General features: G+C 27.9%; 4 protein-coding genes across 4 annotated transcripts; all 4 read right to left on the bottom strand.

Annotated features, from left to right (window-relative positions):
• Positions 1-331: 331 nt before the first annotated feature.
• Positions 332-1,784, bottom strand: OCT59_006965 (uncharacterized protein; the record flags this gene model as incomplete). Its single annotated transcript, XM_025331446.2, has 5 exons — positions 332-630; positions 724-1,060; positions 1,138-1,325; positions 1,407-1,476; positions 1,548-1,784. The coding sequence occupies 5 exons, from the start codon at positions 1,782-1,784 to the stop codon at positions 332-334; spliced, it is 1,131 nt and encodes a 376-aa protein (XP_025187671.1).
• Positions 1,785-2,324: 540 nt separating this feature from the next.
• On the bottom strand, positions 2,325-2,540 carry OCT59_006964 (uncharacterized protein; the record flags this gene model as incomplete). The annotated part of the gene is made up of 1 exon (XM_066139163.1): positions 2,325-2,540. The coding sequence occupies one exon, from the start codon at positions 2,538-2,540 to the stop codon at positions 2,325-2,327; it is 216 nt and encodes a 71-aa protein (XP_065998422.1).
• A 207-nt stretch (positions 2,541-2,747) lies between these two features.
• Positions 2,748-3,173, bottom strand: OCT59_006963 (uncharacterized protein; the record flags this gene model as incomplete). The annotated part of the gene is made up of 2 exons (XM_066139082.1): positions 2,748-2,875; positions 3,095-3,173. 2 exons carry the CDS (start codon positions 3,171-3,173, stop codon positions 2,748-2,750), a joined length of 207 nt encoding a protein of 68 aa, XP_065998421.1.
• Positions 3,174-3,747: 574 nt separating this feature from the next.
• On the bottom strand, positions 3,748-5,852 carry OCT59_006962 (uncharacterized protein; the record flags this gene model as incomplete). Its single annotated transcript, XM_066139001.1, has 5 exons — positions 3,748-4,276; positions 4,485-4,857; positions 4,924-5,016; positions 5,146-5,397; positions 5,480-5,852. 5 exons carry the CDS (start codon positions 5,850-5,852, stop codon positions 3,748-3,750), a joined length of 1,620 nt encoding a protein of 539 aa, XP_065998420.1.
• Between the last annotated feature and the right edge of the window lie 7,128 nt (positions 5,853-12,980).

The raw sequence follows: 12,980 nt of genomic DNA, 5'->3' as shown, positions 1-12,980 counted from the left end.
AAGATATTTATTTAAATATAGTATTTCAATTGATCGTAATATAAAATAAATAATGTTCTAAATTCATCTAAAATCTAAATAAAGTTATTATAGAAAATTAATACGCAGGTACTAAATTGACTACTGCGCACACATAAAATCCTAAAATTGAAGTAATTGAAATTTCACGTTTTGACCTAAAGAACTTAGTTTCTAAATCTTTTTTTTTCGAAAATGTTTGAGTCTATGAAATGAAAAGAGAATATAACAATTTAATGAATTTGCATTATTTTTTTTTCTTTTTTTTACTAGTTTGTATTACCAGAATTTTTTTTACTCTTCTATAAGACTCTTATAATTTAAGACTTTCTTTATGATCTTTCAGGAAACTTCTCAGCAATTCATTCTTACTTGATCTCGATTGAACATCTGTAGTTTTGGTAGTTATTCCTTCGTTTCCAAGTTGTAACAAACAACTTAACGAATTATGTAATAATGATTTAATCGACGTGTAGTCATTTGATGAATAATTATCACTAGCAGTTGTATTTTCCCAGGTTTTTACTAGTTTTTCATTAATATTTACTAACATTAATTCAGAAAGTACTTTTCTCATATCTGGTCTGTCATCTGGATTATCTTGCCAACAACCTAGAAATTATTTAAAATAATAAATTTAAAAATGAATACTGTATATTAATTAACGAAGATAGTGCATTGAATTATATGAATTAGGGCTCATACTTGTGTAAATATTAACATAATCAACTGGTGTATCAGAGATTGGAGTTTCTCTTTTACCGTTTATAATATCAAACAGTAAAAATGATGCATCGTTAGATCCAAATGGTTTTTGTCCAGATGATATTTCCCATAGAAGAACACCAACACTATACACATCTGATTTTTTACTTGGAAGATTTTTATTATCGTTGTTTGTTTTATTTTTGAAATGATGTGGATCAATATAAGGTAACACTCCCATAATATTGTTTGTAGAAGTTGATACTTCAGCCCTACGTGAAAGACCAAAATCTGCTAATTTGATAATATTCTTATGAACTAATATATTTTTAGAATGCTATTTTCATAATTAATAATAAATAAATTAATATATGCGTTGTTATATACAAATTAAAATAAAAAAAAAGTACTTACTAGGTCACGATGAACAATATTCTTGCGATGTATACATGAAACGGCATCAGCTATTTGAATCGCAAATTGTAATTTATCATTCCAATTTAATTTATTGAAATTATTTTCTAAATAATCTCTCAGTGTACCACTATCTGCATATTCAAGGACAAACAAGTAATCTGAATCAACGCTATCTCTGTTATTATCTTCATTATAAAATGTAAATTAGTAAATAATTTACCTACGTTAACGTTAATGTATTAAATTTTATTTAATGATATACTCACTTTTTCTTTTGGTAATACCATAAAATTGAACAATATTCGTATGAAAATTAACTTTATGCATCATCGTTATCTGAAAAAGTTTTATAGTAATTAGTATGTAACTATTGGAAAATAAACCAAATAATCATTAAATTTATATACCTCGTTAGCAATTTCTTTCATACAACAATCATCATTTTTCAGAGATTTTAATGCAACAACGGTATTTGAACTTTCCCAATTAGCTCGATAAACTTCGCCAAATCCTCCAGTACCAATACGTTTTATATTTTGAAATTCATCGAAATCATGGTAATTGATATAATCACTAGCAATTCCATTCTCGATCCATCGATCCCATTTATTATCGTTAATTTTGTTATCTGAACTGGTCGTCATTTTTTAAAGTATTCAGAATTAATAAAATTGTATCAAAATAAAATATGAAACAAAAATGATTTTATATAAACTTCGATTGGGCTAATCGCAGTGTGTTAACGCCATTACGCATACTGCATAACTTGCACAATTGCATGATTTTTGCTCCATTTATATTTTCGATCATATGCTAAAATCGAACAATTTATTACGTTCACATGATTACCTTATTAGTATCAGCATAAAACCGATAATTAAATCGATCTATTTATACCGATGTTGACATAAAAATTTTTACACACCAAACATAGACTAAATAAAAACTGAAAATTTTATTTGCAGTCTACACTAGTACAGTATAAACCAATAATAAACTAAACACTTATATGGTTGACTTTAAATTTGGAAAATTTTTTACGTTAAATCACGTGACTTAAAAATAACCAATTACCTAAACTTACAACTCTTCTTTATCCTCCTTATTTCTTTTTCAACTCGCCATCTTTTCCTAATTACCTTTATTCTTCGGACTATTCTGTAAACGTTTATCACTCCCACTCTTCAATTCTTTATCTCTATTTTCATCCTTAAGCCTTTTGTGTCTTCGTTTAACGTAGTGTATTTTTCGATGACATCATGTTTTTCTGCCACCCGGATGATTTCTTCTCCAATCAATTTAAAATTATTTTGCATTTTCTCTAAAGCACCTGGACTCGTATCTGCCGCACTAATACCTAATGTTTTACAAACTTCATCTGCACTCCTAACACTTCCCATTTCATCTTATTTCCAACTTTTTCTCAAATTTCCCAATCTTCTCGTCAAGCCTTGATCCAGAGTCATTTTGTGTAGTTGAAAAATCATTACGTTTGTAAAGGATTTTACTCTCTTCCCTTTGTTGATTAATGATTTCAACTACTTCCTCCGGTGAAACATTATCTTTCTTTAATTCCCTCTTTTTTAATGAATCCTCTGACACATCCCCTAGTTCATATCCGCCTCAAATTTCTCAATTGTTTCAACAACTTGATCTTCTGATACTCTCGTAACTACTTCAACTTCTTTCCTCTTATCTGTACTCTCCTTGTCAACCTTACTACTAGCCCCGTAGTCTTTGGCAGTGAGTATGGTGATTAATTCCGATTAATATTTTTACCTGGCGACGGTAATTCCGCATATATTCTATTTGGAGGTGTAACCGGACTTGATAAATTTATACCACTCATACTCTCTTCCACTTTTCTCTCCTGTTTCTTATCTCTAACTTCAACTTCTTTACCTCCTTTTCCACTTACAATATCCCTAAAAGTCCGAAACATCCAACACTTTACCTTCTAATCCATTCTTAAGAGAATTTTCGACAGCCTCCATCAACGTATTTTCGTTCACAAAATACGCTAATAACTCCATTTTTTGGTATTTTGAGTATTTTGATAAAGGCTATCGTATCTTCAGCCTTCACCACCTTTAAACTAATCAAGGATTCAATATTTCACGTAAATGAATTTTCTAATAATAAATTTCAATTATAAATTGATTATAAACAAACATAATATAATAAACACTATAATAATTTTTAAAGCTACAATAAAAAAAATAAGATAAAATTATGTAATGGAATCAATTAATTAATTGTATAACAAAGTACTATAAGAAGTTCGATTGCGCAGCAAAGCAGATCTGGCCAATCAGCTCAAACCAAAAAAACTGACTACAAAAGTAATAATATGATATAACAAAAAAAAAAACAAATTAACAAAGAATAATAACTTCGCTATAATATACAATGTATCAAGCAGTAATTAAAAAAAATATATTTATTAAACTCATTATAAAACGTGTAATATTACAATAAAAGAAAATGTAATTATAAAGAAGGAAAAGAGACGTTCGATTTAGAAATTAATTACTAATGAGTTAAAACTTTTGCAAAAAGAAAGAAATACTACATAAACACAAAATGACATATAAAATCTACAAAATTTTAATTTATCAAGGACTTGAGTTGCGTATCTAATTTAGCTTTTTCTGCTTGCTTATGCAGAATATCTCGAATTTCTTCTTCAGTTATTTCATAATCATCAATTAATTTCCGTCTAATTTTCTCTAGCTCTTCGGAAGCAGAATTTTCGTTGGTCTGAATAACATTTCTTTGTTTTTTCCAAAATATTATCCACGAAAGTTCTCCCTTTTTTATCAAGATCATGTTTTTATATTTTTCTGTTTCTTCATTCAATAGTCTCGTTAGTTCATCAGTTTGTTTCTGGAGTTTATTAATAGAAACATTTTTATTTTCCAATTGGTTATTGAGAGCATTAATTTCCTTAAGAGAATCTTGCCATTTTTTGGTTTCTTCATTTAACTTATCATTTAGTTTCTCTTTACCTTTTATTTCATTGTTGAGGGAAATAGATTTTTCCTCATTTTGTTGTTTGAGATTATTAATGAGTTCCTCTTTATTTTTTATTTCGTTATTGAGGGCGACAATTTTTTTCTCATTTTGTTGTTTGAGCCTATTAATAAGTTCCTCTTTTTCCTTTAGTTCATTTTCGAGAGCGTTAATTTTTTCTTCATTTTATTTGTGTTTAATCTTATCAATAAATTCCTCTTTATCTTTTATTTCGTTATTAAGGACAGTAGTTTGCTCCTCATTTTGTTGTTTGAGCTTTTTAGCTTTTTTTCTTTTTCTTCTAATCGTTGTTTGGTTTGTTGAATAACAACTCTTTTTGTTCCAATTTGGCATTTAATTCATTAATCAATTGTTTCAATTTAGTTGTTTCTTGCTCTAAAAGAATATTCTTTTTTACTAAATCTTCTTCTCCCGTACGTAAGCTACTTTCTTTTTCTTCAAGTTCTGTAAATTTAGCGTCTAGTTCTAACTCTTTTTCAACTTGTTGTAGCGCTTCCTTTTGTTTAATTAATTTCCAATTTTTTTTCCATGCTTTCAAGTTATATCTACCTTGAAAAGCATCAATAGGACTCAGCGTATAAGCCTCAAGTTGTTCATATGTTTTTTTCACTTTAGCTTCCGATCTTTTATCAGCTAAGCATCGAAAATTCATAATACTATCAGGCAAGAATTCTATACCAGTTTCTATATCAGTATTATTAATACTTTAACTCTCTAATTTAACCAACTTTTTTAAGGGTTTCAAACTACCATGAAACTGATTATATATGCCTTGTTGGATTCTATCTCCATCGGTGTTTCCTACAAATAGTTCCTTTAAATTAACAAAACGGCTAAAACAATCTAAATTTTGAGAAAATGAATTATCGAGCAAATTTAATATTCTAATTTTTCACTATTTGCAACAGGTAGTTTTAATTGATTAAGTTGATTACAACTAGCTGTAACAGATTTAAATATTCAAACAATTACTTAGATCTAAACTAACTAATTTATTTTGGGAACAGTCAATTTCGGTTAACTGCTTATTCTTGCTGATATCCAAACTAGTAAGTTGATTTTTGGAACAAATCAATTCTTCTAAATTAACAAATTCGGACAAATCTAAATGAAATTCTAAATTTTTATTATCAATTATTAATTTGTTCTCCTTTTCTTTGTCGCTTTCTGTTGGATATCGTTTGTTTATATATTTTCGTGTATTTGTTTGTTCTAATTGTGGTTCTATAAAAAATCATCAATTAACATTAAAATTTTAAAAGTTGTTTATATTATTTGTATTTACAAGAAGAAAAAAATAATATACCTCCTATATAGTTATTTCCAGTTAGATTATATCTCATTGTATATCCCTTTCCGTTAATATCAATCAATGAATTTCCAAGATCTGAATGTAGAGTGCAAACGGCAATTTCAACATTAGGTTGAATGTGATTAAAATCTATACCTGAATTCGAAATATTTAAATGAACACAATTTTTTGACCATCCAGTAAACTTAATATTAATAGGCCTAAAACAATTAATAGATATACCGTATCCTTGAAATAATTTGTGAGAAGTTTTAACTGAATAAGAAGAATTTTTACGTTGTAATTTAATAGATTGCTTAACGTAACCAACGTGTATTTCTCGATTATTCGGACTAAATACTGATAATTTTGAAGGATTTCCAATCATCATCCATAGGATATTACATTCCTTTATGTTTACATTTGTATTTGAGGTTTTTATTGTCGCAATAAATTTATCAATTTCATATGATCTAAATGTAACAAAAATATCTTTCAATCTTGAATTATTTTTTGAAATAATAGATCCAAAAACCTCGTAATTTTTATTTTTCAACGATGGCTCTATACTTATACCCTATGAAAAAAAATCATCCAATTTTTGTACAATATTTGTTCAAGTCCGTGTGGAAATTGTACAATTATTGCAGATTTTTAGATAAAAATAGCTATGAAGTTTTTCAAAGCATATTAAAAGTATGCAATTTTTGTACAACTTAAATTTAAGATATAGAAAATGTTCAATTTTTGTGTGATTTTTATACAACTTAAATTTAGGATACAGAAAACATTCAATTTTTGTACAATAAAAATTGTGATTATTGTACAACTTGAAAATAGACTTAAATTTAGGATACAGAAAGCAATTTTTGGGTAATCCTACTATACTACTTTCCATCTTACCTGTATGGTTACATTTGACCACTTTTAGGGTCGAATAGACCACTTTTAACCATTACAAATAGATTTTCCTAAGTAAAGTGATTTATGCAGTAAGGTTACATAAAATTCAACTGCATATTTGCTTATAAATGGGCATCTTCTGGACCCATTGGTGAAATTTTTGTATCATCTTGTAACTAAAAAAAAGTCAAAAACTTTTTATTAGGTTACACAATTAGTTCTGACCGGAATTATAATTTGGCCAGAATTATGCGGTAAAAATCAACTCTTAAAATTATATATGTTGATCACGTGATCTGATCGTCAAAAATAAATATGACGACGCGAAATGTTTTTGTTTATGTTTTTTTAACCTTTTAACTTTTCTTCAACTTTCTTTTAAAATATCAGGTAAGAAAAACTTGTGTTCTTTATCTTTTTATTTTCCTAACTTTTTACATTTTAATGTTACTAACTTGCTTTCTTCACTAACTTCATACTTTTTTTTATTTTTTATTTTTATTTTTATTAATGGGTTCCAGTTAGAAACCTAACATGGACGCGATTATAAGTAGAAAATTACATATAAGCCAAAATTGACAAAAATACTAACTAAACTACACGCGAAAATAATCTACTCACACAGGTCGAAAAGTGAAAAATCAGGCATCAATCAGGCACCAATCGGTCACCAATCAGGTACCTGATTGGTGACCGATTGGTGCCTGATTGGCATTTTCGCCAAATACCGTCACCAATCAGGCAGTTTGCTAACTTTTGATCCAGTGATCAGAAAAAGATGAAATATAGCTCATTGGAATCGTCTCAACAAGACGAATCTAATGGTAGTAAAATCGCATCTCTAGGATTAATAGTTAATATAAAATTAAATAAAATATAAATGATACATTTTCATTTTTATATTTTACTTAATTTCTCATCAAGTATTAATCCTAGAAATGCGATTTTACTACCATTAGATTCGTCTTGTTGAGACGATTCCAATGAGCTATATTTCATCTTTTTCTGATCACTGGATCAAAAGTTAGCAAACTGCCTGATTGGTGACGGTATTTGGCGAAAATGCCAATCAGGCACCAATCGGTCACCAATTAGTCACCAATCAGCTACCTGATTGGTGACTGATTGGTGCCTGATTTTTCACTTTTTGACCTGTGTCAAACCGGTGGGCAATTAACAGGAAGAAGGTATAATGTGAGATACTAAAATTAGACCCCACGACACAAAAACCCAGATAACGCCACTGCCTCCCATACTCTCGCCTAGGTAAACCTAAGTTTTGGTAAGTTGAAGCCTGTACCCCGCAGATTATCAAACTGAACTGCCAGCCCCTGGTTGGAAAAATCCCCCCACACTGGTCGATAAAAATAAATTCTCCAAGTGACTATATTACCAGAGTTAATAAACTACCTAAGAGTAAACTAAAGGGGAACTTTTTAGTGTCGTGCAATTCCCGAAAGGACACCCACCTCATTTCGAATGATCCCTCCAATCTAAACTAAACCGCAGAAAAAAAACCCATGATAGTCCAAACATGTGCCACCTTGATCTCACCTGACCAAAAACTGATCACCAAGATCTGCACCCCCCTTAAATTACACCCAACTCTCTCAAAAGAAAAGATCTACAAACCACCTGATGTCGATCAATTTTGGGATACCCCTCTACCCCCCAGAAAAACTCCAAAAAGCAGAAGGCAAAAAAGAAAGACGAGAAAAATTCACCAAAAAAATAAGAAAAATTCATAACCCTAGGAAAACCAACCCAAAGGAGTAAAAACCTAGGTAAAGAGGGAAACTTCACCAAACTATCACCAGGAACAACACCTTATTATTAAGAAAGCGAACTTTCACCACTGAGCGAAATGGAAATTTCTTCCTTCCAGCTTGGAATCTTCAACCTTATAACCCATACTTTTTTTTTATTTAAAACAATAAAAAGATATTATTGGGCGTTTTTTATAAAACTAGTAACGATTTTGTTGATCATTTTTGTTGATCATTTATTTTAAATTTATTATAAATTTTGTCACGAGATTTTCTATGGAAATCATTTCTCAATTTGTTATTAAAACACCTGCTGAATTGCCTCAAAATTGAAAATCATTTCCCTTTTTATAAAAAAATTTCCTTTTTGGTAAAAAACTCTCAGATTAATCTTATATAACTTTATGTAAATGTCAATGACAATGTTAACCAGTAAAAAAAAAAAAAATGTCAATGACAATGTTCTCCTGTTGGGCTCTGCCCATTTTTTCCCAAGAAGACATGGATGAAAAATATGAGGATTTTTTGCCTTGAGCGATAGTAAAAGGACTTTTCGACGTTATATGAAGTTATTACCGAGGTCTTTAGTTTCGCCCGAACTCCTTACAGCTTATATTGAGTTAGGACCGTTATCATGAGTCTTGGAGTTACCAACAATACTGTAAGATGGCAGTTCCATACGAACGTTCCCCTGGGCTTTCTGAAAGGTTGAAAAGTAGTGCGTCTTGGTTCCTATGCCTTTAAAGTCTAACTGGCCAAGTGGTTCGCAGGCCGGACCGGTATTTCTTGGAAGGAGCTCCTGACCAACGTATTTCTTGCTAGTTGATGTTGTTAACTGGGGAGTTAGTCTTCTAAATTAAGGAGACGGAGTTGAGGTGTATGTTTGGTGATTTTTACTCAGGTTTTTCTCATTGCACTTCGAGTTTTTCTGAGGTTTATGTCTTTTTTTTTTGTTTTTTGTTTTTCTTGGTCACTTTTTTCGGTGTAACCTTATTTTCTTTGGGGGTGGGGGATACTGGAAAATTTGATCGTCATGGTGGCTTGGTGTTACAATTTCAAAATCGATGATCACTCGGGTGATAAGGGGGGTGACAGGTTGGGTACCGCAGTTTTTGTAGTATGCCGATCAAGGTGGTCACATGTTGGACTATTATTGGATTGACTTATCTAGGTAGATCTAGGTCCAAGGTGGTCCTTGTGAAATAGGTTTGTTATCCATAGTATGTAGTCAAATAGGGGATATATTTTATCTTGGTGCACTTTTTTGTTTGTTTTCATTCTTTTAGTTATAGTTTTCTTTCCTGTTCGCCCCTTTTTGGGGTTGATTTTTTTTTCCTTTTAAATCGATTTTTTTGAGCAGGCAGGCTTCTAGGTTTTTAACTCTTTTGGCTAGCCTTGTAGCTTTCTTTATGTAGTAGGTTATCCTCAAAACTGTTGTAAAGTTACTCTTTCGTACCATTAACTTAATAAAATCCTTGATTGGCTCAAAAAAAAAAAAAAAAAAATGTCAATGACAATGTCAATGTCAATGTCAATGTCAATGTCAATGTCAATGACAATGACAATGAAAAAAACTTCTAATGCCAACTTTTCGCAAAAACTCTTCCTGTGCCACTAAAAGTCCCTGTTAAATTGTTGCGTCATTCAATATTTGCATAATTTCATTTTTTTGTTGATCATTAAAATTTCATAAAATATTGCAAAAAAATAAAAAAATTGTAAAAAAAATGTTTCAGCGTTTTTTCATATAATATTATTAAAAAAAATGCCAAAAACTTTTTTTTTTGCATTACTATTAAGAAAAAAACGTTTTGGCATTTTTCCATATAAAATTATAAAAAAAATAACGCAAAAACGTTTTTTCTTCATTTTTTATTTTTTTAACAAAAAATGTCAAGACTGACGTTTTTAATTAAAAAAACCAATATTTTTTTGATTTTTAATCACAAAAATGTCAAAGTCTGACGTTTTTAATTAAAAAAATCATTTTTTTTGATTTTTTAATAACAAAAACGTCAAGTCTGACGTTTTTAATTAAAAAAAACCAATATTTTTTTGATTTTTATTTTTTAATCACAAAAATGTCAAGTCTGACGTTTTTTAATTAAAAAAATCATTTTTTTGATTTTTTAATAACAAAAATGTCAAGTTTGACGTTTTTAATCAAAAAAATCATTTTTTTTTGATTTTTTAATTACAATAATGTCAAGTCTAACGTTTTTAATCAAAAAAATCATTTTTTTTGATTTTTTAATTACAAAAACATCAAGTCTGACATTTTTAATTAAAAAAAACAATATTTTTTTGATTTTTAATTACAAAATGCCAAGTCTGACGTTTTTAATTAAAAAAACCAATATTTTTTTGATTTTTAATCACAAAAATGTCAAAGTCTGACGTTTTTAATTAAAAAAATCATTTTTTTTTGATTTTTTAATAACAAAAACGTCAAGTCTGACGTTTTTAATTAAAAAAAACCAATATTTTTTTGATTTTTATTTTTTAATCACAAAAATGTCAAGTCTGACGTTTTTTAATTAAAAAAATCATTTTTTTTGATTTTTTAATAACAAAAATGTCAAGTCTGACGTTTTTAATCAAAAAAATCATTTTTTTTTTGATTTTTTAATTACAATAATGTCAAGTCTAACGTTTTTAATCAAAAAAATCATTTTTTTTGATTTTTTAATTACAAAAACATCAAGTCTGACATTTTTAATCAAAAAAATCATTTTTTTTGATTTTTTAATTACAAAAACGTCAAGTCTGACATTAACCCAAAGATAAGATTTTCTGGTAATTTTTATCTTTAAGGGGAAAAAATTTTAGTCGATCATCCCATTTTGACCAGATTTTCGCCAAAATTTTCCCATTCCATTTTTAAAAATCACCACATGCACAGTTGCCGTGGATACGAAAAAAATTGCCTTTTTGGTAAAAAAGTCTCCAGTTAATCTTTATATTATTATGTACTTGTACATGTACATGAACATGAACATGAACATGAACATGAACATGAACATGTACAGTACATGTACATGTACAGAGAAAGTGAACATTCACTATGGAAACTTTTTGCGCTGAGTTTAACTGTGCTGCTCAAAAAGAATGTTAACTTGACAGATCATGAAATAGTATGTTGATCATTTTTTATTAAAATGTGAAAAAAAAAAAAATTTTTTTTTAATCAAAAACGTCAAAAATTTTTGACGTTTTTGTGATTGAAAAATAAAAAAAAAAAATTTTTTTTAATCAAAACGTCAGACTTGACGTTTTTGTGATTGAAAAATCAAAAAAAAATTAATTTTTTTTAATCAAAACGTCAGACTTGACGTTTTTGTGATTGAAAAATCAAAAATAATTGATTTTTTTTAATCAAAAACGTCAAAATAATTGATTTTTTTAATCAACTTGACATTTCTGTGATTAAAAAATCAAAAAAAAAATGATTTTTTTAATCAAAACGTCAGACTTGACGTTTTTGTGATTAAAAAATCAAAAAAAAATGATTTTTTTAATCAAAAACGTCAGACTTGACGTTTTTGTGATTAAAAAATCAAAAAAAAATGATTTTTTTAATCAAAAACGTCAGACTTGACGTTTTTGTGATTAAAAAATCAAAAAAAAATGATTTTTTAATCAAAAACGTCAGACTTGACGTTTTTGTTATTAAAAATCAAGGAAATTTGATTTTTATTAGCTAAGAACGTCAGACTTGACGTTTTTGTTATTAAAAATCAAGGGAAAATGATTTTTATTAGCTAAGAACGTCAGACTTGACGTTTTTGTTATTAAAAATCAAGGGAAAATGATTTTTATTAGCTAAGAACGTCAGACTTGACGTTTTTGTTATTAAAAATCAAGGGAAAATGATTTTTATTAGCTAAAAACGTCAGACTTGACGTTTTTGTTATTAAAAATCAAGGGAAAATGATTTTTATTAGCTAAGAACGTCAGACTTGACGTTTTTGTTATTAAAAATCAAGGAAAAATGATTTTTATTAGCTAAAAACGTCAGACTTGACGTTTTTGTTATTAAAAATCAAGGAAAAATGATTTTTATTAGCTAAAAACGTCAGACTTGACGTTTTTGTTATTAAAAATCAAGGAAAAATGATTTTTATTAGCTAAAAACGTCAGACTTGACGTTTTTGTTATTAAAAATCAAGGAAAAATGATTTTTATTAGCTAAAAACGTCAGACTTGACGTTTTTGTTATTAAAAATCAAGGAAAAATGATTTTTATTAGCTAAAAACGTCAGACTTGACGTTTTTGTTAGCTAAAAATCAAAAAAAATAGTGTACTTTTGTAAAAGTATACTAATAAATTAATAAAAGATTTTTTTATAAACAATAGATTGTGTTTAGTGAGATTTATAAAAAAATTTAATGAGACTTTTTTTTAATAATAGTTTGGTATAAAAAAATTTTCTAGGATTTTTTTTTTAATAATATAATGGTATAGTACAATAGATAGATATAATAAAATTTTCTGGGATTTATTTTAATAACAATAGGTATGATAACATTTTTGGTGATTTTTTTTTAATATTAAACAATAGATTGGTATCATAGTACAATAGATTTATTTAATAAGATTTTTGTGATTTTTTTAATAACAATAAATTGGTAATAACAATCATTAACTTATTAAGTTAATAATTGTTTTTTAGTAAAATTTTTCCAGTAATACTAATACTACTAATAGGTAATAGATAACTTAATAAACTTTTATAAAATAGATTAAGATATATAAAAAAAATTTGAGATTTTTTTAACAATAGATTGGTATAGTACAATGAATAGATATAAAAAAATTTTCTGAATTTTTTTTTTAATAATAGATT

Source organism: Rhizophagus irregularis, chromosome 15 (genome assembly GCF_026210795.1).
Source record: "Rhizophagus irregularis chromosome 15, complete sequence".
NCBI lineage: Eukaryota > Fungi > Glomeromycota > Glomeromycetes > Glomerales > Glomeraceae > Rhizophagus > Rhizophagus irregularis.
This window is presented reverse-complemented; position numbering and strand designations above follow the sequence as displayed.